The sequence below is a fragment of the Prunus avium genome, chromosome 5 (assembly GCF_965620075.1).
Source record: "Prunus avium chromosome 5, drPruAviu1.hap1.1, whole genome shotgun sequence".
Lineage (NCBI taxonomy): Eukaryota > Viridiplantae > Streptophyta > Magnoliopsida > Rosales > Rosaceae > Prunus > Prunus avium.
Genome location: NC_142288.1, coordinates 26,495,554 through 26,522,597, shown reverse-complemented (window position 1 = coordinate 26,522,597; position 27,044 = coordinate 26,495,554). Strand labels below are relative to the sequence as shown.

Sequence of the window (27,044 nt, the reverse complement as noted above, 5' to 3'; positions counted from 1 at the left end):
AACAAAAGGCTGGGGCTTAAGATCCTGTCCACCGACCCACTAGATTGGTCAATTAATTAATTTGGTAGAGTTACATGAAGAAGAGAAGTTTTGTGACTTTGTTTGCTTGCTATGTGCTGCTCCGCAGTCACCGTTGGAAGTGTCGCGCATGCGCATAAGACTCTGACCGCAGTGTGATCTTGCAGCAGACTTGTGTGTATATATATATATATATATATATAGATACATGCCGTTGATTTCTTAGTTGAAGAGAAAGTGCACATAATCATAGACTATTGGTCGTTCTAGTCACATACCACACGTAATTAATCTTCTTTTTCTCTCTCTCTCTTGTTTTGGTTTCAAATGCATGAGAATGGATGCGGAACATGCTAGTTCACTAATACCTCTGGAAGTCATAAAGTTGTATACAACATGTGTACAGTATTTCTCTTTTTTTGTTAAAACCTATAAATTATATATAATAATGTGTATTTCTCTTTCTTTTGTTGTTAAACGCATATCATTTCTCAGCTCTTAATTTAGCATATTACAAAATCTCGAGATAAAATGTATTCCTTGATATAAATACCACAAATTATACACAATCATCCATGTATAACTCTCTCGTGAGTGAGACACGTTAGTCTTAATTACTTTAGTTTTTGAGAGTTTTACTCTCAACCTCTAAGTTTAGAACCACTACGAAATTCCCAGATGATGACCAAGAGAGTGACATCATGAAACTTTTATAATCAATATTATGGTCCCAAGACCAAGTTGGGGATTTTGCGCCAACACCTGCATCATTAACCTACTTATGGCCTAAGAGGCTTTGGGATCGACAGAACTCATGGTGGGGTCCCTTTTTTTGGCCCCAAAGAACCTGATTGACTGCACCCATAACGAGGTTGGCTTGTTTGACCACCATGATGAATAGGACCACCGCATCATCGATCACAACATGATGATAATCAAAGGGCTAGGAATGCTTTGGACACAATTTGGCATTTGATACATATCATATGTTATATCCACGGACCACAGGCCATGCCTTTGGAATTTTGAAATTTGAACTCAAATTTTGTAACCCCAGATCGTGGTTTTGTATTGGGTGATGAACAACAACAAGCACATTGACATTCTTCCATTTGAAAAAAGAAACAAAGAAGAGGCAAAGATGTAAAGAATTTGAGAATAAACTTTGTGGCGTTATGTACTGTCCTTTCCATAGCTTTTATTTGAGTGAGAGAAGAGAAGAAATGAAAAAAGGATCGAAGACAAAGCAAGATGTTACATAAAGAGATGAGATTATGCCATTATGGGACAGGTGTTCAGAAGCTTGAAACTCAAGATTTGCATCAACCCATTTTTAGTTTTAAGTTAATGAATTAAAGGTACACACTTTTAAAGTGATCTGTCTGATCCTTGATTTATCGAATATACAAAACATGCCCTCGTAGTGCATGGCATGTGCAATGCAGAAGGAAAAGTAGTATATATCCAAATTAATACTGAATTACTGGTCTTTTTATTCTTAAAATGCCCTAGCTACAACGTGTTCCATGAAGGAAGAACAAAATTTTTTGAAACCGGATAATGTAAATAAAGTTGACAAGTGTGTAGGAGCTAAGATTTGTTTCTTATATGCACTTTTGCACTTCAATTTTGTCTTGAAAAAGAATGGCCCCAAGTTTTTCCTTGTAGATGAAGGGTTTTTAACCTTTCCCCTCTCTCTCTCTCTCACTCTCTAGATCTTTAACTAGCTATCCTAACAACTCATAATATTAGCTACGCACGTCATCCAAGCAATGTGAGACACAAATGCTCTCAAGTACAAATACACATGCGAGAAGACTCTATGGGAAGAAGTATATACGTTTTTCTCTCACAATTACTCGATTACAAAAACAAGCAGTTGCAAGTTAAAAAATGCATGCATGAAGTCGTTCATTACACTCTCCTCACATAAAATTTGGCTCGCTTTTTATACAATGGTCGTGATTAAGCACTCTAAGGTTTGCAAAGTCGATAAATGGATGAATAATGGTCATCAAAGTTGAAGCAAGTTAAATTATTATGAGAGATCAAACATATTAATTTTGATAAATTTCATAGGTTTTCGGAAAACACATAGGAAAAAGCCGGTGGTACGTGGTCCTTCATGCATATGGCTCAACACCAAACAAATGATTGCTCACTTTCAAAACCCCCGCATGCAAGCTCGTCACAAAGTAATTATGAAAGTTTCTTTAATTGGTTCAACACCAACAAATAATTAAAAAGAAACAAAGCAAAATGATAAAATGGAAGCTGATCATTGAAATCTGATGCATAGCAGAGAGAAGAACACTAAAACAGATCAGATGGATTCACCGTCGTCCTTTCCTATGTATAGATATAAGAATATAGAACAGTTGGTTTCTGTACGGGTGAAATTAACGTGGGCACACACCCCACTTTATTCACTCATATCTGACAAAGTGAACTTTGGGCCCCCATGATTTTCAGTGTGTCCATCACGCCATTAACCTCAAGCTACCAAGATCCAGCATCCTCCATTACTTAGTTATGGCATGCATTGTTTACTTATATTTTTCACTGATGATGAGAGCATAATTCGAATGTTCCTTGTTCTAATTCTAAGCCATAACCCCTCCAAGCTTTTAATTTCATTTGAGGTTGTAATTTTAAGTTTGGTATGAATTGATGGCTTAAAATGTTAGGATTGGTTGTTAATAAAATGTGGCATTAGAGATTCTTTTACGATGGGTTCTGGGTTCGATTCTCATTTCTTATTTTTTCTTCTTTGCGAAGTGTATGATGATGAAGCTATACAAAATGAACATAAACATGATAAAAAGTGTAGCTCTCATTAAATCATGCATTCATACGATAATTTAGCTCATCAAACATTTCAATCAATATATATTTTGAGAACCATATTTTATATCAAATCAAGCGTGTTTTGAAATCAGCCTTCTCTCTATATGAAGTTGAATTATGAACTCGATTGTAAGTCTATAAAAACAGTGGGACATAGACATTGCCTATATACTAACGGGTGCCACGTGACTAGAGGGTTGGGGGGAGAATATATCCTTTGCTTGTAGGAGGAGGGAGAAGGGACCCCACACATAAGGGCCCGCAAGTGGAGTGCTCTTTCGGTATGCTTCTTTATCGAGGACCCAAATATTCTCAGTCTCAACTCAAACCCTCTCTCAGTCTCTCTCTCAGCTTCTGTCATGTCCACATAATAAACTGACGCTCGTTCAAGTGTGACGACCACGCCGTGATCTCTGACGTGTGCACTACTAACATCAACGGCCCAGGTTGTGTAGCCCAAACTCCCGTGATGGCATCGTGGCCGTTGGTTAGAGGAGGAGGGGTTTTAGTCAAGCTGAGGTAAGGGGTGGGGCCAGTGTTGGGCCTCGTGCAGACATTGTGGGGGCCACTCATATTGCCCACCGACGGTGCCGTGAGCCAAATCCTTTGCAGAGAGAGAGAGAGAGAGTGTAGTTTAGCAAGCAGCTGCCACTCAGCCTTTTTGTTGCCTTCTTATAGTTCCACTCTTCCACACCAACCCAACAACAAGCCACACAATAAAAACCCTCCTCCTCTTCATCTCCTCACTAATTCTCTCAGTGCCTTTTCTAGTTCTATAAACAAACTGGTTTTCTTACTCTAGTGAGACTGAGAGAGCTTAGGAAATGAAGTGTGTGTGAAGGAAGAGCTTTGGTTAAAAATATTGCTCCTTTTTCGTCTGCTTCATTGATCTGGGCTTTAGTGAAGAGCTATAGGTGAATTTGTTTGATGGGCCATAACTCTCTGCAAGTTTGCATGGATTCATCTGACTGGTTACAGGTACGTTCTGCTTGATATTTATATACATATATAACACTCCATTTCTTGTGGTTTAATTTATACTGCTTTTATTCCAGGTGTTCGTACCCTAAATGCAATAAGAAGATATAATTGAGCATAATTAATATACATTTTTCCTAGGGTTATCTTAGATAATGCTGTAGTTAATGCCATAGAAAATGCCATTGTTGATGGATGAGAGAGAACCACATTCATTAACAAAACATGCCCATGAGAAATTTGATCAAATTCATTTTGATGATAATAATAGACCACTTCAAAAAGTTCCCATTTTTTATTTTCTCAATTTTGTTGAAAATCTAGACTAATTTCACTGAATATATATATGTGGAAGACAATGGAACAAATCCCGGGATTTTTGTGGCACCAAAATTTATAAATTGGGGACAATCCAAAATGCCTTTACATTTGATTGATTGAGATGTGGTGAAAGGACAAAGAATGTGTCGTCCTGTAAAATTATATTGTTGTGGGGTACATAGTTCTGACAAAATCTCTCCTAATTCCTTTCCCTGTCAGGGAACGATGCACGAGGACTCTCCCATGGACTCTTCCTCACCATTATCTGGGGACATGTTAACCTGCTCACGGCCCTTGATAGAGAGAAGGCTGAGGCCCCAGCATGACCAAGCCCTCAAGTGCCCTAGATGTGACTCTACCCACACCAAGTTCTGCTACTACAACAACTACAGCCTCTCTCAGCCTAGGTACTTTTGCAAGACCTGCAGAAGGTACTGGACCAAAGGAGGCACCCTCAGGAACATCCCTGTAGGTGGTGGCTGCAGAAAGAACAAGAAAGTTGCTTCCAAGAAACCCAATGAGCCTCATAATCCATTGATGAACCAGAATGCTGGCTCATCATCCTCATCAGTTTCTCACAACCCAACTGATCTCCACCTTTCATTTCCTGATCAGATGCAATTTTCACACCTCAATGGCTTGATGCTTGGGAGTAATAATAACCCTAGTTTCATGGACAGCAGGTACAATGGGATGCTTGAGAGTAATAACAACAACAACCCAAGGCCTATTGATTTCATGGAGAGCAAGTTGGAAGCCATAGTTGGGAATGCTAGGAATTATGACTTTATGGGGAACGGTGCTGATTTGGGAATGATGGGTGGGCTTGCAAATAATATGGGCGGTGAGTCAAGTTTTCATCATGGCCTTTGCTCTCCATTTGGGATGTCATCATTTGATGGGCAGAATGGTAATTTCATGGACACTTGCCAGAGGTTGATGTTACCATATGATCATCAAGCAAGTCATGATCAGGATCATCACCAAAATGGAATGGATGTGAAGCCAAACACTAAGCTCTTGTCCCTTGAGTGGCAAGACCAAGGCTGCTCTGACCATGGAAAGGAGTCATTTGGGTACCTCAATGGTCTAGGATCATGGACCAATGTGATGAACAATTATGGCCCCTCCACCACAAACCCATTAGTCTAAAATCTAATTAGGTGTGATTAGTGACTTTAATTAATTAATTAATCATCATCTGCATCTTAGCGTAGGGATTCAAACTACTACCACTACCACTACCACTACTAGTTCTCTAAGTATATGCATGTATGCCTTTTGAGACCAAAAGGGTTTTAATTTCTTTGTGTTTTTTTATTTAAATTTTTTGGGTATGTATGAAGGTGGTCTTGCTTTCATCTTTATTGACCTAACAAGGACAAGGAGAGTGTGTGTGTGAATGGGAAGATGGAGAGTCCAAAAATGAGTACTGCCTTTCTTTTTGGTCTTTCTTCTAATTTGTTGTACTCTCGTTGGCTGCGAGTGCAAGACAAATTCAAAGGTGCAGGATTTTGTTGTAAAACCGAGGAAGATATACTAGCAGTGTTTTTTTTTAGTCCAAAAGACTAATGTGTTATTTAGTACTTGCTTAAGTCTTATATCTTTATGTGCCGTTTGTCTGCATGGTCGAGGGAGAGTTGTGATTAAGTTATTATCACAAGTTTTCTTTTTGAGGTCAAAAGTTATTATCGTAAGTTGATAAAGTGTTTTAAACTCTGTCTGCGTGGTGGGGAATGCTTGAGACATAAAAGGAGAGCAAAGCAAAGTTTTCAGTGAAAGCAAAACTAGTATAAATTTTTTATTTTCATGCCATGAGCTCCTCCATTGTAACCCCTGATGAGGCTCTGGTTGTTGTTACGAGAAAATTGAAATGGAAGGAGAAGATCAAAAAGTCTCCCCTTCCCTTCCCTCTTCTCCGAGATGGGAAAAGGTAACGAATTTCAAATGAAAGGAAAGAACTTTAGATTAATTTATTTGGATAAGCTTTTTTTGACTGAACAAATGTAGGTTGTTTTCTACCCCATAAATCATACTCAATTCGGATAAGTGAACAAACAAAGACCTTCCAGTCATGGCACACTTGTAAGTTTCGTTACGTGAAACCCTCACAATGCTATAATTTTACAAAAGCAGAGGCAATATATATACAACATCCGACACTAATACATTACATATTTTTGTGAGAGTTAGTAATATACTAAAATTTGGACCATTTCATCATATGGGATTGGGGTAGCTAACTTCTTTTGATTGATGGGGATGGAATTTCGAACTCAAAACCTCTGTAACATCATAAAGAGAAACACCACTAGACTAAAGTGCTAATTAATATACTCCTTCCGTACTTAGCATCAACAAAATTTTAAAAAATAATATAAAAAGATAATATGCAAGTAGGCGAATGAGGGGGTCCTTAATAGCCCGTCTGATTCAATGCATAGTTATTATTAGATGGTTAGATTGAACCCCTCATTATAGAAGCTCCCGATAATATGACATGTTGCCCACTGATTAGGATCATTAAGCCTTCAAAAGTTCGGGTTGCTCAATTGGGTTGAGACCCAACATTGGGCCAAGGGGTAAACCATTGTGTCTATTGGCCCAGAAACTTTGGGCGAAATGGACAATTCCATTTTCTGTAAAAGAGATCATTTTCATTTGGGATAAATTGTAACCCGACCTGAACAATTTCCCTAGTCTTCTCCTACGCTTTTGCTCACTTTGCCTCATTTCGCTCTCTTGCAGTTGGCGGCTGTTTTTGCTCGCATTTATAAAGCTACGGTGAGTTTCTTCCTTATGGGTTTTTGTTAAATCTTTTACATGCTTTGGAGTTTCCCAGTTTTATATTATTTAATATTGAGATGCTTTGGAGTTTCTTCAACGGGTTTTGAGTTTTATGAGAAACCCAGAACCACCGTAGGAGTTTGTAGTCAAAAGGGGTCAGTTCAGTATCAGAAGCGCTTACAATGAGATTTCTCAGCTAATGGGATAGTTTAATATTGGGTTAGTTTGGAAAATTTGATAGTTGAGTTTTCTGTTCTGGGGAATTTATTTGTTTTCTTTGAGTCATTGTTATTGCATCCTGTTTCTCACACCACATGTTTGTGGAAATTCCCATTTGAATTCTCTATCAAATTTACTTTTTTCTTATTGTTTTTCTGTTACATCTGTAAGTTTAAATATAGAATTACTCTGAAGTTATAGACTCGACCAGTCTGCAGAATTTGCATTCGTAAAATATATGATGAAACATTAGTTATGTTGTCAGTGGCTTGCTACCAGTATAGTAACAAAAAAAGAAGAAGCAATGTGCTTCCCTTTGCTAATTGAAGTTTCTTCTTTTTTTTATCGCAGGCAAGAGAGTTCTCAAAAGTTGTCCATTCAGTTCAAATTGTGCTAAATAAACAGGAAGCTCTCTTTTACTCTGCTATCTTAGTTGTATGAGGCACTTTTTCCACTGACCGAAAAGAACCATGAGGCTCATTGCACTTGCCAGATCTTTTCGTGCCCGACCCACTCTCCCTGAAACAACTGGTCCTTTGCAGTTTCGTTGCTTCCAACCTGATTTTGCTCCGAGGGATCCCGATGCCAAGCCCAAAAAATACAAATATCCGGCATTCTATGATCCATATGGCCCTAGACCACCACCCTCAGATAAAATCATTCAGCTCGCCGAGCGAATTGCAGCACTGGCCCCTGAAGAACGCTGCCAACTTGGTCCTACTCTTGGTGAGAGGCTAAGGCTTCCCAAGTTGCAGCCCATATCAACAGAAGGCTTGGACTTGGGTTCACAGGGAGGGCCAGCTGGTGCGTCAAAGGCTGAGGAGAAGAAGGTGGAAAAAACAGCGTTTGATGTGAAATTGGAGAAGTTTGATACAGCTGCAAAGATCAAGGTAATCAAGGAAGTCAGGACCTTTACCAGTCTGGGATTAAAGGAGGCTAAAGATCTCGTTGAAAAGGTACCCTGTGTCCTTAAACAAGGGGTTACCAAAGAGGAAGCAAATGACATAATTGAGAAAATAAAGGCTGCTGGAGGAGTTGCTGTTATGGAGTAGTAGCATTCTGGAGTTGTTTCACATTGTTCGTTGTGTTGCGTTGCTGAATTGATTTGCATTGCTGTTTTCTGTTCAAACAGGTTTTCATGATCTTGGAAGTTCTTTGCAATTTCCGAAATATGGATTTTGTATTTTGGATGGATAACCATTAGCATTAGAATTTAGCAATTTTCAGAATAGATATGAAGAAATAATTGTGTTTGATTTGTTCTGCAAGACTTGTTTTGAACTAAAAACTTCCAGTTGAGGCGTCAAGTTTTGTATTGTCACTTAAAAATCAATTTCTCTGGCGACTTTAGAGGCATTGGAAATAAGCTCAAACACCGAAAGACTTGCATGACCTGTATATGGATTGGAACATCCCAATTCAGTGCAGGATGTTTGATTGCTGATCCTCTCTTGTTAATAGAGTCGAAAGTCGTATAAAAATGAGTCGCCAACTACCAAACAGGGCATAAGAGGCATTGAGAATGACTGGCCATGCGGCAACAGTGACTGCTATGGAGACTTGTCTTACATAGTTATTGGTCTTTGAAACACTGCTTGGCTACTTTCATGTCCGGTGTGGGAAGGCATTCTACCTGAAAACGCATCATTCTTTCCTTTATTGTTTTTGTTTTGGTCGTTCCTTTATTGTTATGTAGCTTAAACATCAACTAGAGCCTTTTTTTTTGGGGGGTCAAAATAACCTAGAACCTTAAACACAATCAAACATGCAGTTACAAACGAAGATCTTTTGTGCGTGAGTAAAGCAACCAACAGTTGGGGTGTCATTTTAGACTCAAATCCATCTTAGTAAACTTATACCATAAAGCATCCGGATATAACGAATTGTGTGTGTGTGTGTGTGTGTGTGTGTGAGAGAGAGAGAGAGAGAGAATATGTAAATAAAGAAAAACGGAGTTGCTAGAGATACATAGACGTTCCAATGCAATAGGTCATTTGCCTATGCCCTCTCATGCAATAAATTACAGAGGTTCCAATTCTAACATAACACCACCTACAGAGCATGCCCAAGGAGCCAGTCGCTACATTTACAGACAACCCATATAAAAACTACATAACCTGCAGTCCAAACTAAGAAGAGGAAGAACCAGTCATGGAGCTCACCTTCTGCAGGAGGGATTTAATTTCACACTCTAGGTTGGCTCTCATCTCTGGAGAAAGATTATCTCCCGACGTCTCTAGCATTGATGTCATCATCTGAAGATTCTGCCTTATGAAGTCAAGGCGAGGTGCCTTTCCAGGCATAGTTGGAGAGGAAAGACTTGTAGGTAGAGACCAGCCTGTTTCTAAAACCCTGGACACAGATGGAAGATGAAACAGCTTGTAACTATCAAGGTTTGCACCAAAAGGGTTGTTCTTCTCTAAACTCCGAAATGCTTCTCCAGCATCAGCATTTTCCATGAATACGACCTGGGCAGAACCAGGATCTTTTAACAACTGTGTCTCTGATTCCTTCAAGGGCCCGAACCGACAAAATGTTGAAATTAAATCATCTTTTGAAGGCATTGGTACTCCTGGGGAAAAGGTCAACAGAAGAGCAGTCCCTAGAGCCTTTTCAGTAATCTGTGCTTTACCATGATTCATATCCAGTTTCCTCTGTATAGTAGTAGCTTCTCCTTTTCTCCTCCTCTTCTTCCTCTCAGGTTTAATTGGAGGTGCAAGGCCATTGGACTCCTGGAATTCCTTTCCCAATGAGTTGCAATCAGCGCTATTTCCATTCAAATCTGGAATACCATCAGCTGGATGCTTTGCTTCTGCTTTCTCCTTTCTCTTTCTCTTTTTCTGTACAGGCCTACTTTCAGTTGATAGCAGGCCGGTGACCTGTTTAGAGTCTAGGCATGACAAAGCTTGAGGAGAAATCCGCAAATCTACCACCAAGGTACCAGGTTTCACATTGTTTCCATTTGCATCTACAAAGCCAGCAATGATATTAGGCTTTGAAGGCTCTGAAGCAGTTTCATTCCCTAACCCCTTTTCTAAATCAACTTTACCTTCAGAAGCAGCATGGCCAATAGCCTGTTGATCATCAACGAGTAGGCTAGGTACAAGATTGTTCCCATTCAAATCTGGTATGCCAGTGGTTTGTTTAGTCTGCAGACACACTGGACTTGCTCGTTCCTCGATCTTGCTTTTCTTTTGCTTAGGTTTACCACAAGGCATGAGAGGACTTATATCCAAGGAATCTTGCACCAAAAAGTTATCAGCGGAAATGCTTATATTCACATCTGATAGCCCAGAAAGGGATTTAGTCTTCAATTTTCCCAAATTTGCTCGTCCCCTTTTCTTTTCTTTTTTAGCAGTTGTGGTGATTTGATCTAAACTTGGCAGGCTGGCAGAATCTTTACCCTCTGGATGCTTCAGATTAGCCTTTTTCTTTTTTTTTGGTTCACATTTTGCCTCATTCTGACCACTACCCAACAGGCAGGGTTTAGCGTCTTTATCTTCATCCTGACCAGCCATACTGTTACCATACGTTTCACAAATAGATTCGTCATGGAATGCCGAAATCCTGAATCTAGAAAAAAACCAGCCAACTGAATCAAATGTCTTATTTTCGTTTGGATATAGGCAGTCGACAGCAGCAGAGTAGACTTCAGAAAGCAAGTTAGCAGAAGATGCATCTTTTAAGTTTGAATTAGCAGATATGCTACTTACACCTGTAAGCCTTCTATACCATTTTCTCCAGAACTTCTCACCGCTACATTTAAAATTAGAAGGCGGCCCACTAGATTGGCCAGCATCAATATTTGCGGCGACACCTTCATGAGTAGCTTTCAAAACTTTGCCATCATCCATTTCAGCAAGCACTCCTTTCTGCTCCCAGTTTATGTATGGGTAAGACAAGTACCTGCTCTTCTTCCGTTCTCTTGACTCCATGCCTTTTTCAATCATTCCCTCATTCGCACCATCACCATTTCCTACATCGAAAGCCTTGCTCTCATGTTCAACTTCAGAATCCCTCTTCATCTTTCTCTTCCTGGATTTTAAACCTGAGATGAAACCTTTATCAGCACCATTGTCCCCATCAAAACCCTTGACTAAAACTGCATTCCCTTCATTCGTCTCTTGATGTAAAACTTTATCCTTTGATCGCTTCTGCGAAGTAGTTAATGGTGTGCTTTTCAAGAACACTTCACCTAACTCAGTATCTTCATGTCCAACCTGAATGTCAGCATTACTTGTAGCCATTGACCTGTAATGAGCAACGTCTCTAGCATAATTTGTCTCCTGGAGTAGATGCATAGGCAGCTGGCTGTGACCTATGGAGCGGTAGAAGGCTGATAATTGATTTCGTGTGACAGTAAAATCAAGCATTCCAACTGATGAAACAACTTGTGCAAGATTTTTGAGATGTGCAAGAAACTCTGCAGAATTAAAATGAGTAACTGTAAATTCACCAAGTTCACCAGATTTGCGCTCAGGCATTGGAACTCCTTCATCAGAAGCTGCACCACCAACTGAGAGGTGATTTTCTTTCAAAACACACATACAAGTCATATTCAATTTTACACGCCGACCAAACTCTTCGAGAGCCTTCTCTACAGCTCCAAGGAATATTCTAGCCTTGTTCTGCCCTGACATCTGCTCAAAGTACTCATGAAAAGGTTTTAGTTGGTAAGGATGGCACCATGCAACATGACTCATCCCAAAATATCCAACAAGTTGACAACCCCCTTGTTCATCGCTCGCACCATACTTTGATGCATCTACAGGATCATAAATTTTCCCCGGCCACCATGTCTGAGTTTTGGTTTTAACCCATACAATATCACCCACAGCAAAATCATAATCTTGATAATCAATACTGTTCTCCTGTTCATCATCTCCAAATTCTTCTAGATTTTCCTTGCTTTCGTACCCAGGAAAACTTGTCACATGAAGATCATTTTCATTAAATCCTGGCGGAGGCCCACTAAAATCCACAAACAGCGATATACCTTCACCAGAAACTTCTATCTTCTTGCTAGCTGTATCAATCCCATTTGGTCCCAATGCTTTGTCTTCATTCATGCCATCATCTTCAGCCATCTTCTGATCTCCATCCTTTTTACTCTCATCACCACCCAAGCCCTCTAAGCTCCCATCTGATTGTGGCTCCACTGAACCCATTTGAACATCATTTTCCTTATCTGGTTGCAACTGCTTAGAGCCCATTTGAGCCTCATTATCTCCATCAGACTCACCATTAACCAAAACAACCTCCTCAGGCCCCACACCATTCACGCAACTGTTTAAAACACCAGACATCGAATCCACACCCAATTCCAAATCTTCTCCTTTTATACCATCTAGAGTTCCTTTCTCAGCTTCTACCACTTGAGCTGCCACTTCCACAGTGCCAAGTCCAACATCATTACCAGTAACATCCCCTCTTTCCCCACTACCTCCCAAAATGTCAGAAAAAGATTCTAACCCAGTACAGTTTTCACTCCACTCTAACAATCCAGAACCCTCTTCTAGGGTTTTACCACTTGGGTTTTGAGCTTCTAGGGTTTCTGGAGTCCTAGGGTTCTCCATTGTCAACAATGTCCCAAAAAGTCCAGTTATTTTTCACAACAACTCAAAGCTGATGAAGAAAAAAACAGAAAAGAAGAAGAAGAAGAAGAAGAAAGCTTTGTTATTATCACTATGCTATACGATAAAAACATTCAGCACCAAAAGAAATTTCCAAAACTAAAAGGCAGAAGGAAAATGAAAATAAAAAAGATAAATAAGCAACAACATTCTTCTCACAAAAAATAAAAAACCAATAATATTACGCTAACAGAAAGAAAAATTGAGGAAATGAAGCAATAAAATTACCTCAAAGAAAAATATGATATCCACATGAGTGCCGAGTCTTTGATCCGAGCAGTCCCAGCTTGGAAAAGCTTGATGCTTGTGAATTATAATCGGTCGTTTTGAGGAATCTCAAAAAGGGTTGGGAAACATTTAGGCGAAAGATACGTTTCTAAGTGAGTGAGTGAGTGAGTGCGTCTCTCTCTCTCTCTCTCCTCTCTCTCTCTCTTCTATTTGTGCTATGTTACAGCAAAGTTTCCGTATTTAAAAGTGCCTTTGTGGCTTCCAGGTTCCGGATACACGTGAGAGTTCAACACTTGAGAGTAGTATTGAGTCCCTTTTGGCATGAAGTGGATTTCAGCTACTCCAAATAAGTATTTATTTATTTATTTATACCATATTTTTTTAAGGACCAATAATAAAATGTTAAAATGTAGGGATATGTCAAAAAAGAAACAGAAAATAAAAATCTCCAACCATATCAACTATCTTGTTCCTAAAATAGCTTCATATGAACTATCTGACTTTTGGTCTAGTGGTATTTGTCTTTTTAGTATCGAAAAATATCCCAAATTCAAATTTACGATCCCCATTAATAGAAAAATAAAGTAACCACAAGTATCTCCTAAATTTGAGAGAGAGAATAACTTAAAGTGACTACATATCTAATATTTTAATATATTTTACAATGACATTATTTATTTATTTGGAATTTTTTGGAGAGAGGAATATAGGAAAATATGTAAACTGCTTACAATAGGAGGAAGCATGGTTGGAGTACTAAATGTTAGCTAAAATGACTTTTCAGCGATTTTAGTTAAAAATGAGGAGCTCATAATGTTGTTTTCTTTGTCCTTTATTTTAGTTATTTGAAAGTTTAAAACACAATGTTAATATCACGGCACTCTGGTTGGTTGTCTAAAGTTGACAACTTCTCTCTAAATATTGATGATGACAAGGATTGATTGTGCTAGCAGTGCATAACCTTTGGTAATGATTTAATCACTGGATGACCTTTCACCTGTTTTTGGTTTTCTTTCTATGTTTCTTTTCCTTATTTTAGTTTTGACGACGAATTATTTTGATTGGGTTGCACTTGCACAAGCTAAAATCCCCATACTCTTTCCAATGGCCAGATTCCATGACATGAATATACTCAAAATCGTGATTTTGCAGGCGAATGTAAACAAAACTCAAAGAAATTGATGAACGAGCACTTAAGATGCTTTGGACTAAGACTGCTTTGTATTGTATCAAATGGGCGGCAATAGACCACTCTTCTTCACATTGAACTATACCAAATTACTTGAATTTAAATATAGAAAGAAAAAAAAACCATTCCCTCGTAGGTCTGCATATAGTCATAATCTTTATCATTTTTGTATCAAGTTGGTGTCTCCAGAAAATCAAGTCCACCCACGGCTTGCCATCGGACCCTACAACCCGTTGTGAATCGGCGATTTTTAGCTTAGTGGTTCATATCGGCACACACAGTCGTATATGTTCCCTTTGATCAATTTTTCTGCCAACCTTTGATTCTTCACCATTGCAAGCTGCAAAACAAGTTGTTCTTGTTAATATAGAGTGTAAAAGAAAATATTATGCTCTCAAAGCAGCTTTATAACTTGAGGAAAATCTAGTCCCACATTCCAAAATAAGACAAGCATAGAAATCTCACCTTTAAAGCATCACATTTAAACCTTGCATTGAAGTTGGTATGAAGAGCTCTGCCCATCCCTTCCAAGATAATCTGCATGGGTAGCATTTGGTCAAATATAATGATTTGCAGAGTTTTTCTTCCTCGCTCCTTCTTTCTTTTGTGTTTAATCTATTATAGTAATGCTGGATAATGATTTCAGTATCTGAAACGAGCATCATACCAAATCGGCCTCTTTCGCAGCAGCAGCTAGCTCAGAGCTAACCTGCCGTAAGTCTATGCAGGGACTGCCACAACCATTCTCAACAACCATCAACGGAACTGAAGATGAATTTCCTTTAGAATCATCTAGAGTGCTAACCATTGCATCCACAAGTAAGCCTCCCGCTTCAGCAGCTCTGCGAAGAATGTCACAATGCTGTCGATAGAAGTATCAGTTTATTTTTATTTAGATATATAATATATAGGAAAAAAAGGTTAAAAGACTTAAATCATGCTTGAAACCAACCTTGGCAGCTTCAGCAACAATTTCAGGAAGCTCCATAGCAGTTAAATCATTTAGAGCTGGAAGGGAGTTGGCAACCAAAACAACCTGCAAAAGCAATCTCATTACAACATTTTTATTACATAATTTAATTATATACAAAAATAAGCTACCTTAGGCAACCACATGCAAAATAAACTTACTTCCGTTCCACGTCGGAGAAGTTCCCGTGCTAGGGGCAGCATTCCTAGAATAACGTCAGCACCTGCGTTATCCACAAATAGCAAAGCTCTTTTATGCGGACGAGGTTTCTTATCTCCAGATCCCAACATTCTCTCTTTGAAAACGTCAAAATCATCCACCTAAATAAAAGGTTAAAAGCTCTTTTACACAAGGATAGCCAATTAATAATTAATTTAAATCAATTGAAAGGGCATAGGGACTTGATTTTAAATTCCACTTACCCGCCAAGGTCTTTGCATCTTATTGCGGCTCATTCTGTAAATTTCAATAATCGTTCCCTTGTGATAGAGATCCACACAGGCACGAGATCCCCAGTCAAAAATGTTTGCAGCAAGAACACCTTCAATAAGGGTAAGCAGTCTTGTTTCCTGCAAATTAATAAGGTTTCAAATTATCAGAACAATGGTTCAATTTCATACTTTCGGATAAAGTTTTGCAAAGACAGAGAGAGATGAATCAGATAAATATCAGCTGATATCATAATGGTGTATGATAACCACTATATTGAATAAACTATGGGAAGTGTACCTCAGTCATACTATCAAGCTCTATCAGCAGATCAGCTAAAACAGCAAGGGATGCCTCATTTTCCCTGTTGCATTCATAAAAGAGGGGACCGAGGGTTAGAATAAAAAGGGGTGAAATAGTTGAGGCGCATCACTGGTCCATTGTAATTACCTCAGCATTACTTTCTATTTTCCTTTTACAATTCTTTCATTTTGATATCTTTCATATTTTGATCAAATTCGCTTGTCTAAAGACCATATCTGTTAAACTCAATAGACATACGCTAGAATCAGATTGATATCATCTTGGTAGCTTCATGAATTAAGTGCAATTACCTTTGTTTTATACTTCTATAGGCATCAACAAATTGGAACTCCCTCAAGCATTCTTCTCTCAGTTCCAAAAGATTGGCCAACCCTAACTTTCCATATGCAGCAGGCTCCTCCATCAACCTATACAGCGAGTTGGAAGTTGTTAAATGGAACAAGTACACCTTCATTGATCTCTAAGAACATATTATCTATAAAAAATACTGGTTTCAGAAGGGACACATGATAACTCCACAAACTTGCACATAAGGCAACTACAGATTCACATGCACGCTGCACATGTATAACACACAGAAGCTAGTTTCACGCCTCATGGCTGACCAAAATTTTATATGAAACAAAGCATAGAAATAATCTCTAAGAGAGCATAGTTACCGTGCCAAGTGAGCAGAAAAAGCACGAGCAAAAGCATCACCCCTTCTTTTAGCATCATCTGTTCCACCTTCACTTGCCACTGCCTACCATATTTCACATTGAACTCTCAAAGTCATAAATCAATAATAAAACATATCCAATCTGATTTTCTGTTTACATGAATATAATCAAGGAAGAAACTGAAATCACAAAGAACAGTAACAAACTGGAAATGGATAACTGTATAAACAAAACCAAAGACTTGAAGGACCTTGATTTTCAAATCAGTGATTTCTGAAAGTAAACTTTTAAATATTTTCCACATTTAACTATAACTTATGCAGATCTGGTTGCCTATAAACCTTTAGAGAGGGAAACATAATTTGGTTCTGTGAAACAGATGCTCTGGTAGATGCTAATGTTTACCTTATCAACGAGGTCAGGTAGATGCTCTGACAGCACAGTAAACCAATACCTATAGCACAATAAATACCTCAAATTACCCATAAAAAAACAAAACATCCATATTTTTGGAAACGTATAATTTCAAATTACCAATTATAACAACTAATATTGTACAGATGAGTTGTAAGGAAATCCAAACAAACAGAAAACTAACAGCATGTACTCACTCTAACTCGCCGTGATCTGAGAGATCGATAGTGTTAGGCTCATACCTGCACCGTCATAAATAAACACAGGACTTAAGAGGTTAACACTCAACTATTCTAGTTTAAGTACAACAGAATCAATAAGAGAAATGCAACCAATATCTATCAATTAAGATTAAAAGACATCGAAACTTAAAGCTAAATATGAACTACAAAGTGAGTGACATGAGAGATCATCAACAAAAACACAAATCATTAAGATCCTAGTACAAGATGTGCCCATGACAGCACAAAACATATTAAGGTCTCACTTGCATCACTGTAAAGGATACCAATACACTGAATGAAACTGCCAAAGTTCCGTAAAGGCACAAGCTTGTTGAGGATATTATGACATTTGGGAAGGGTGTACTTGAACTTGGGACCTCCATTTTGGAAGAGAGGTGTGGTTATTTACCAAGCTAAGCCCTGGCTACAATCTTAGTAGAGCAGTGAGCAACAACAATCTGTAAGTTAACTTACGTTTTTGGGTCCGCCAATAATGGAAAGACTTCCAAAGTGGGTACAAGATGTAGAACCCCAATGTTTAAAGCACTTGCATCAGAACGTAGAGTACCTCCTTTAGATGAAGGAACTTCGAAGCCTCCAAGTCCAGTAGTTCCAGGTGGAGCCATTGGTACTGGAGCAGTAATCTCAGTCCCCTTCCGAACAAACTTCTCCATCCATGAAATCTGCATTCAAGGTTTCCGAACCACATAACTTAAATTTTCTTACACATACTGAAAAGGTATATGTGCAAAGACTAGACTTCCAGTATAAAGCAAAAGATGAGACTATAATTTTTATTTTTATTTTTATAAAAATTCAAATTTTATCAGTAAAGAAATAGATACAAGTAGGATGAACAAGAAGGCAATCAAATCCTGGTTAACAACATGAAGCAAAGACCTAAGTATGATCAAATCAAAGCCTCTCAATCAAGAATGATATACAGGAGCATTCATGGTCAGATCAGTCAGAAACAACGGCTTTTAGCCTTGTACATACTGAAGAGTCAGTCACAATAGAAACTGCAGCTGATTGTTCAACCTGTAGCTCTCTCTTCTACCATTTTTCCTATTCCGTAATCCAAAGTCTAGCAGCTCTTATAGTAATTCATCTATAGATTTCAAACCTTTTTCTTCTGAGCAAAGTTGGTCTTTAGACAGAATATATGCCTGTATAGTTGCTACAATAATCTAATCTTCAAAGATGCCTGAGTTTTTTTTTGTTTACTGGTTTTGGAATAGAATAAATTCTACGAGAATCATTGTAGTGGAGTCTCTTTTCCAACTTTAATACCTTAATTTCTACCTACTCTTTGTATACACCGCGCTATTTGACAGAAATTCTTATTTTGTTTTACACCCAGAAAAAAGATGTGATACATTGTGAGGCATTCTGATGGTAAATGGGGTGACACTCATACACAGGCCTAAGCTTCTTTTTTTTTCCCTGGCCGATTCATGACTTCCCCAAACTAAAGACGAGAAAAACATGCAACCCAGATACGTTAACACCAGAGAGTCAGCTGCTCCAGGTCAGGTCTTTCCAACTCTGATAACACTTACCTTCTCATTCAAATCCCCGAGTGGTGGACCATGAATCTTTCCTCCTGTATATGGTGCGCCCATTGGAAACCTTTCAACTAAGTGATGGACCATCAAGTCATCAAGACCATGCTTTTCATAGCTCATAAATGCACCTAAAGCTCCCAGAAACCCTTCATGTCTCAAGAACATTGCTTGTGCATCCCCTTTTGACCTAAAAATTATACACAAAATTTTCAAATGGCAAGATAAAACAATTAAGAAATTATGCTCAAATTGAAAATACCAAGAAAATTATGGGAAAAACAACTGGAAAGACATGAGCAACAGAACTAATTTGATCCTTAGTTTCATTAAAAGAAAAACTAGAAGATGAATAAACGTCTAATTCTTGATATTGTAAGTTGTAATATGTACCAGAACTGAACCGCAAAAGAGATAGTGTCCATGGTATAAGCATGTCCCCTTATAAAAAAACCTCCAAAAAATATTCGCTTGAGACCAAATCGTAGTGCATTTAGATAAGATATCTGCACAGCAGGAATCAGCACATCTATTGGTTCTCATTTATAAGTTGTCAGACAATTATAGGAAGGAATAGTTACATATAAATGATTATTCACAATAACAAAAAATAATTAAAGAGAAAATTAAGGTAATTCAAGGAGACGGCCAACACCCATGGTGCTCCAAATTACAATCTGTTAACAGCTTCGACAAAATAATAGGAACTGTATTAATAGAAGCATATTGTAATTAGAAAAAAAATTGCAAATACAAATACACACCCACACAAGCGCACATGCACACAGAACATTCGACCTCAGGTATGTGGAGGTATCACTATGTACTGAGTCTATTGATGCTTCAAGTGATACGAGGATACTTCATGTATTAAATGCACGATGCTTGTCTGTAAGCTAATATAAATTCGAAAATCACCAAAAGCAGTACATAAAAGCAAGAACAATCTATAGACTATAACATAAGTCAAGTCGAGTGCTAAATCCATTAAAAGATACATATATGTTATCATCATAAATAACATTTATTTAGAACAAGATAAACAGTAAGGTGACGCATGTTATCATCTTCAGATCTCACCTATTCGAATAAGGTACAACATAAATTGCATTTTCATAACATGCTCTTGTAATTTCAAACGTACCTGCCCAATATTATAAGAAATCATTCGTAAGAGAGATAGGGATATATCTTCAGGACTGTAGTCCCCGAGCTCCTTGTTTTCTGAAATAGCTTTCCCAAAACTTGAAGCGATGGTTGATGCAGAGAGACCGATCTATAATATGTTTTATGATAAGGGGATGCTTAGTCACTCCACTAGATTAAGGAAAGTTCTATAATTCATGATATCTAATATTAAGATGTCTGGACTAATTTACAGCTTCAAAGTAGTGTTCGGAACAGAACAGACAATTTGCATACCCCAAAGATTACAGCAAGAAGATCAAATTAATGCATACCTTTGAGTAGTCCATACCACCATAAATGTCCCCAACAAGCATGTCTATAGTACTATTATCTCCCAGTTGACTGAGCTCTAGCAACTCATCAAAACTGATATGGGAATGTATTAGTCAAAGACCCAGACAAAAATTCTAGAAACAGATGAGATGAAACAGAAAGCAACAGAAAATAAATCAGAAGGACAAATTAACCTTTTGCACTTTGTTAACAGCTTTCCCAAGCCCCAATAAGTACCACCACCAACATTTGTTCCACTTATCCTCTGAAATTTTCCATCTCCATCAACCTATGCCAACTTAGGTTACTTGTTAAGTAATAAACTCAATAAGTCTCCACAATTAGCAAAAAGAAAAACATAAAGAAGACTTACCTTAATCATACTAACACCGGACCCAATATTGACTAGAAGATACGGGAATAATTCATTTTGGTCAATCTGCACAAACTCTTTATGACCCTCCATATGTGTGAAAGCTTCATGACGAATTGCCTACTAGAATCATGGTAAAACATCTAATTACCTTTCAGAGAAGTACGATTATCATGGAGGATAGAAGGCAAAAATGCACTAAAAGATAATTAGATAGAAGTACTTAATGACATCTCTATATGGTATCGACACAATTTATAGAGCTGTCAGCAAGTCATGAATGGGCAAAAAATTAATGCATAACAAAGAATAACGGGATCTCATATCAACATCCACCTTGAGTAAAAAATTTGCTCCAGAGACAAGACAATTCATTTCGTCTTCTTTGTCAAGACTAACCCCAAGCCTTTCCTTGAAGAGGTCTGCAAACTTGTATGCCCCACCACCTGTGGCCTTCACACAAGAATCAACTCATAAATATTAGTATGATTCTTAAAAATACACAGATACAATGGAATTACTAAATACAATACAAGTTTGATAAACACACATATTACCTTGATTACAGCATTTTCATTGGTTGGAGCATCAGGATTCCAGATCTGAGCATCCATTCCTATAGACAATTTTGTTTTTAAAAACTATAATGTCACAAGTTCAAGCAATCTACTATGCTTAGCTATGAAGAAAATGATTACAACAATGGAAAAGAACAGCAAGATAAAAATACCACCACGGTGAAGCTGCTTAGAATAGATGAAGTCTAAGCACTCGTTAATCTTGTGCGTCTCAAACTTCACAAAATGAAGCCTCCCACCAAGAATTGGGTAGCTTCTCCTATTTCCATTGGATATTCCCAATCTCTCCTTCAAAGTTTTCTTCCTTTTATCATCAATTGATTGGTCTTCATGTCTAGAAAAATACACTAACTTGATGAGAGATCCTGCCAGTAAACCATTAAATAATTTCAAAATGCCGCTCTTTATAAACAGACTAAAACAACTTTCTCCAACTTACTAGAATGGGAAACATGCAAGAAACAGGGGTCAATAGATGAGCATAATTTTACATGTAATCTCTCACAACCAGGCACTGAGGTCTATATATGATAAGAATACTACCAAGTTCGTGTCAAACTAATAACACCAGCAATTATAGAACCATTGATCACAACTAAGTAATTCTCATTGGGCAACTCATGACATGCATAATTACCCTTTCTCTGCACCAACTCAAACTTCTAGTTTCCTCAAACAAACAAACAAAAATGATCACTTTAAGCTAAAAATATAAGCAGAGATCAAAAGAAAACACAATCCTATGCAGTGAAAACTACAACTGAATTACCAAACCAACAAAACAGAGAGGTTAAAATCCAGAAATCACAAGACTTGTCCTAAAACAAGTGAATTATCCAACTATACCTCCTATGTCCAAAGCCAAATGAGATAAGTCATCAGACTGATTAGGCAGAAGAATAGTGGGGTCCCTCTCTTCAAAGTTCCCTTGAATAGCGGCTTTGCTGAGGTCTAACTGAGGCCGAGAACCCGACCGGTGAATCGAATTTCCGGTTGCCGGAGCCATATCTCTCTCACTTTGAGCAACCTCTTCTGTTTTAACCACTTGGGTTTGGCCTTTGTCAGTTTCTTCCTCTGCCTCTTTTATATCGTTAATTCCAAGAACTGGGTCCTCTGTTAGACTAGCCATTAATCCAAAATCCCCCTAGCACTCACTTCACAACTGTTTTTGTTGGCCTATATGGCCACTTTGTCCTCCTACGGTAAACAATAAAAAAATGATTCAAACAAATAAAAGAGAGAAACCCAAGTAACAACTTCCAATTGCTGATTTACAAGACCCCAAATGAAGAATTCGATGAAATTATCGAAATTTTTAAATGAATCTGGACCACCTAAGACGCAGTTTACATTAAACCAAAACAGATAAGGAAATAGACCCAGAAGCTAAAAAACAATAAAGAATGTAGACTAGTGACTAAAAATGATCCAATAAAAAATAAAAATGGGTTAGGTGAGGAAGTGGAAGTGAGAGTGGAAGAGAGCAAGTTGAACTGCATATGAATCTAACAAACAAGGATTGTGTGAACAAAAACAAAATGCTGACCTTAAAAGTGTGCGAGTTTGAATTGAATCTAATTGCAATGGTGGGGAAGAATGAAGGATTGAAGACAACAACAACAGCGTAATACGAGGATTTAGGAAGAGATTAGGAGAGAGAGAGTAAAAAAGGTTGGTCCTTTCGTTGTATTGTATGTATGGATTGGGGAAGTCAGCAATGGTTGGGTCTGTGATCGGTTTGGTTTTTAGACCCTCCTTATGACTGGCGGGTGGGTGGCTGTTGTAAACGTACTCGCTTAGGAAGCGCGTGATAGTTACGTTGACTTCGCGCCGCCTCTGTGACTAGGCAACCGATAATCGACCCGGTCAGTCAAACAAAACTGTAGAAAATGGATAGAGCTGAGTTCGTAGGGCCCCCCACTTAAGGCCTTTTTTTATTTTGTGAATCAGTTAAGGCCTTTTTGATAACAAATATTTTCCACTTTTCTTTTTGGCCCCCTAAAAATAATAAAAACAAATTGGAGCAAAATTTTTCATAATTCTTCAAATGTTTTTAATTAACTTTTAACTAGAACACAAATAGCAAACAAAATTGAAAGGGAACATGCTGATAAGATAGATTGAGTATTCTTGTTACAATTTCTATTCATAATTTTCATCATCAATTAAGCAAAACAAACAATTTATGTCCTCAAACATTTTTATATGAGATACAGGATAGCTAACAATCACACTTATTTTACACCATCGGACATGAATATTTTGTCACTTCAATTCTTCTCCTAACAATGAAAGACTAACATGAATTGCATTTCTTATAATAAAAACATGAATTGCATGTTAACGTGAGATAATAAATAAAAAAAGGGCATCGCGTCTAATTCTAAGAAATTTATTGACTAACGAACAGAAACACAACTTTTTCATCTTACCTTTTGATGTTTTTTCTTTTTATTGGTAAAATATTGGAGGAAACTAAAAATATAGAACCATTACGAGTTCATGGGAATCAGAAATGACTGCATATTATTTTCGGTTATAGCAAGGGCCCTGACTTTTGAGTGGCCGGGCCCATATATTAAAATGAGATCATTGTTTCTTTGTAAGTTAATAAGAAAAAAAATATACATGTACATGTATTTTATCTTTATCTTCAATATAGTAATCTCATCAAATTAAAGTAAGAAAAAGGTATATAAAAAAACCATCAAATTAGAAAAACGAACCATTTTCTTTATAAAAAAAATACTGAATTAATTGAATGTTTGTTGTTCCAATACAAATTAATAAGTTTTAATGTTTAATTTTCAAATATGGGCCCTTGAGGCCCTGGGCGGTCGCCCTTGGTAACCAGGCCCTATGTCCAAGGCTGGCATTGCTACTATTTCTCAATCCTCTCCGCAAACTAAACGGGCCTCAAAGTAATAATAGCACACATAATTATTTTCATTAATTTCACCAACAATTATCTCGACGTTTTAATAGAATAATTTCATCTAAATATGCTTAGTATAGACAAATAATTATAATGCTTCATATCAATATGGAGACTTCACACATTCAAAGACTTTATTCAAATTAAGAACTACCCAGAAAGAGCACTTAAGAACTTGAAAAGCTAAAGCCACATATATAATATTCATACGAAGATCGAATAGCATACAATCTGTATTAAATTATTTAATGAAATCAGGAACGCATTTAAAACAGCCTTCATATCTCTAATTTACAGTATACTTACGAACTTGTTTATTTATGCATGTGCAATCCGAACAAAAAAAAATAACGCAAATAGAAAATACGAAGCTTTGACGCTAGTCTAATCCGGTACAACCATTATTACAATAACTAGTAGGCAACCAACAGGTGGAAAACTGGACCCAGATATTTTTCATCATCATTTTACATGAAAGAAAAATCAAGCATTAGCAGCCTTCTCAACAGGAGTTGCCTCTGTACTGCCATTTGATTTGGTTTGCTTGGCCTGATAATCTTTAACAGCTGCCTTGATAGCATCCTCGGCGAGCATGCTGCAGTGAAGCTTAACAGGAGGAAGAGAAAGATGTTTTGCAATCTCTCTGCAGGAAATTCAAAAGAACCAACCAAAACAATGAGCAAAAATGTTAGAAACAGAATTAGAATATCAAAGCTTCCAGCAGAAGAAATTCTGCTTGGAAGAACAAGTATAAGCAACATACCACACCTCTAACAAAAAACAGAAATCACTATGGTAAAATGGTCAATATTGGGACTGTTAGTAGGCGATAGGGGTACCAGACAAGGCTATTTGACAACACACGACGAATAAATACACAACATAAAACCCCTCCGATTAGGCATAGGATATAATCAAAGTCCATAAATAAATACTTATAAACCAAATTAGCATAGAATTGCCATTGGCAAGTATCTTGGATATCAATATTAACTCAATGCCGAGAATATAGCAGCAAAATCACACGTTTCATACAAAGTCCACAAGTGAATATTGAAGGAATCAAACTAACATGATAAAACTGCAAACCCAAAACATTCACTCAATTACATATCAAGACCACCTGTTAAAGTATCAGCAAGAAAGATGAACAAAATAAACTAGATAAAGTTATAATCAGGAGAGCAGAACTCACGTGTTCTTAATAGTCAAGACTTCCTCCATTTGTTTCCCCTTCACCCATTCAGTAGCTGGAAGAAGATACAAACCCAACATTAGACAATTAAAATCGATCGTATCAGTCCAGAAAGAATCATATTAAACAAATTAGGAACTAAAAATAAGAAAGGGAAGCATCACATGCCATGAAACAGTAACAATAATTTATTAACTCTCTATACAATATATGATCCCTCATTGACTGGCTTCAGAGAAAAGCAACTTCCCCCAACACAACAGAGTAAATTCAATAAACAATAAAGAGGCAGCATGATGATGACACAAGTACTTTGATGAAATGCAAAACGCAACGATTACACAAATACATAAATTAGTCATACCTCAATAAACCGATTATACAAATTGGAATGAAATACGCATACTCAAACGTATTAATTCAATCTAAATAACGTAAATTTTTAATTCACAACCAACAGAACAAGTTATAAGCTGCTCACTGCCTCCAATTTCTACCTCAACCAAACAAAGCATAGCAGAATTAATTAAACTGGCAAAACCTTCGTTTCAATCAATACGTTCAATATAGCATGCTTCAAATTTCGATTTCTATTATAAAAATTCAATCTTTTCTGCCCTAAAATTTTATAAGCAACCAAACAAACAAGTAGATAAACAAATATGCATATAAACGTGACTAACCGACAGAAGAAGAGGCAATGGCCGACCCACAGCCAAAGGTCTTGAAGCAAGCATCAACAATCTTTCCCGTGCTGTCATCGACCTTAATCTGGAGCTTCATCACATCGCCACAAGCGGGCGCACCGACGAGTCCCGTGCCCACCGTAGGATCATGCTTGTCGAACGATCCGACGTTGCGCGGGTTGTCGTAGTGGTCCACCACCCTCTCATGGTACAGACGTGGCAGGCACAGGACCGCCGGTGACTGAGCCTCATTTGACCCTAGCCGCCCCCCTTGGAGAAGTCTCTTCGCCGCAAGCCTCAACATTTTCGCTTTGTGGTTGGTTTCTTCTACTTCTTCTTCGAACCTCTCAGGTGATATTCGATAATTTTGTGAACGAGAGGACTGCGAGCTGGATTGGGATAACAACAAAAAAATTAGGGATTGAGATTGTGAAGGGCGGTTTGAGGATATGGACACGTGGACGGTGGAGATAGTTATAAAATCTAAATTGACACCACATTTCTGGATGGGCTTGCTAGCTGCTTCTCCTTCTTAAACTTCTTGGGCTTGACCCAAAACATCTATTGAATGAATGTACAGCCGCTCGGCTATACTTAATTCGTTTCACCAATGCTCCGTTTTTTAAAAAATAGTACAGCCGACCGGTTATACTCATTTTTCAAAAAAAACTTAAAAAATAGTATAGCCAGGCGGCGTCACTATTTTTGACACGTGGTACCCCGGCGCAATATATATAAATAGTATGGCCGAGCGGCTATACACGGTGTTTTAATTTTTTTTTAAAATAGTATAGCCGTCATGTTTCTAAAAATAGTATAGCCGCTCGGCTATACTGATTTTGACACGTGGGCGCCTAATCGCTGTGCATGTCCTCTTTTGTTTTTTTAAATAGTACAGCCGCTTGGCTATATGGATTCGTTCATATTCATGGGCAAAGTGAGACTCAAATACATTTTCATGGGGTATATAAAAAAATAAGCCAAATATTAATACAGAGAGAGAAAATGGAA

At 37.7% G+C, this 27,044-nt stretch overlaps 5 protein-coding genes across 7 annotated transcripts; 2 read left to right on the top strand and 3 right to left on the bottom strand.

Moving 5' to 3' along the window:
• The first annotated feature begins 3,539 nt into the window (after positions 1-3,539).
• On the top strand, positions 3,540-5,525 carry HCA2 (Dof-type zinc finger DNA-binding family protein). Its single transcript, XM_021970268.2, has 2 exons — positions 3,540-3,843; positions 4,384-5,525. Exons 1-2 carry the CDS (start codon positions 3,793-3,795, stop codon positions 5,314-5,316), a joined length of 984 nt encoding a protein of 327 aa, XP_021825960.1. The 5' UTR covers positions 3,540-3,792; the 3' UTR covers positions 5,317-5,525.
• A 1,276-nt stretch (positions 5,526-6,801) lies between these two features.
• LOC110766870 (Ribosomal protein L12/ ATP-dependent Clp protease adaptor protein ClpS family protein) lies at positions 6,802-8,477 on the top strand. The gene is made up of 2 exons (XM_021970269.2): positions 6,802-6,948; positions 7,522-8,477. Exon 2 carries the CDS (start codon positions 7,641-7,643, stop codon positions 8,220-8,222), a length of 582 nt encoding a protein of 193 aa, XP_021825961.1. The 5' UTR covers positions 6,802-6,948; positions 7,522-7,640; the 3' UTR covers positions 8,223-8,477.
• A 616-nt stretch (positions 8,478-9,093) lies between these two features.
• On the bottom strand, positions 9,094-13,276 carry LOC110766867 (Serine/Threonine-kinase ATM). Its single transcript, XM_021970267.2, has 2 exons — positions 13,032-13,276; positions 9,094-12,795 (listed from the first exon to the last, which is right to left on the bottom strand). The coding sequence occupies exon 2, from the start codon at positions 12,744-12,746 to the stop codon at positions 9,300-9,302; it is 3,447 nt and encodes a 1,148-aa protein (XP_021825959.1). The 5' UTR covers positions 12,747-12,795; positions 13,032-13,276; the 3' UTR covers positions 9,094-9,299.
• A 933-nt stretch (positions 13,277-14,209) lies between these two features.
• Positions 14,210-22,956, bottom strand: PANK2 (pantothenate kinase 2). 3 transcript variants are annotated; one of them, XM_021970274.2, is made up of 23 exons: positions 22,764-22,956; positions 22,064-22,414; positions 21,373-21,582; positions 21,197-21,255; positions 20,976-21,092; positions 20,640-20,759; positions 20,461-20,555; positions 20,266-20,359; positions 19,950-20,081; positions 19,199-19,311; positions 18,803-18,995; positions 17,715-17,923; positions 17,214-17,258; positions 17,008-17,056; positions 16,603-16,685; positions 16,234-16,350; positions 15,920-15,983; positions 15,613-15,759; positions 15,352-15,510; positions 15,173-15,256; positions 14,888-15,082; positions 14,686-14,757; positions 14,210-14,560 (listed from the first exon to the last, which is right to left on the bottom strand). In XM_021970274.2, exons 2-23 carry the CDS (start codon positions 22,344-22,346, stop codon positions 14,471-14,473), a joined length of 2,730 nt encoding a protein of 909 aa, XP_021825966.2. In that variant the 5' UTR covers positions 22,347-22,414; positions 22,764-22,956; the 3' UTR covers positions 14,210-14,470. The 3 variants fall into 3 exon arrangements, with proteins under 3 accessions (XP_021825966.2, XP_021825965.2, XP_021825967.2); XM_021970273.2 differs by having other exon boundaries at positions 21,370-21,582; positions 22,764-22,955; XM_021970275.2 differs by having other exon boundaries at positions 21,376-21,582; positions 22,764-22,955.
• A 1,416-nt stretch (positions 22,957-24,372) lies between these two features.
• LOC110766879 (uncharacterized) lies at positions 24,373-26,434 on the bottom strand. The gene is made up of 3 exons (XM_021970279.2): positions 26,031-26,434; positions 25,348-25,402; positions 24,373-24,795 (listed from the first exon to the last, which is right to left on the bottom strand). The coding sequence occupies exons 1-3, from the start codon at positions 26,335-26,337 to the stop codon at positions 24,636-24,638; spliced, it is 522 nt and encodes a 173-aa protein (XP_021825971.1). The 5' UTR covers positions 26,338-26,434; the 3' UTR covers positions 24,373-24,635.
• Between the last annotated feature and the right edge of the window lie 610 nt (positions 26,435-27,044).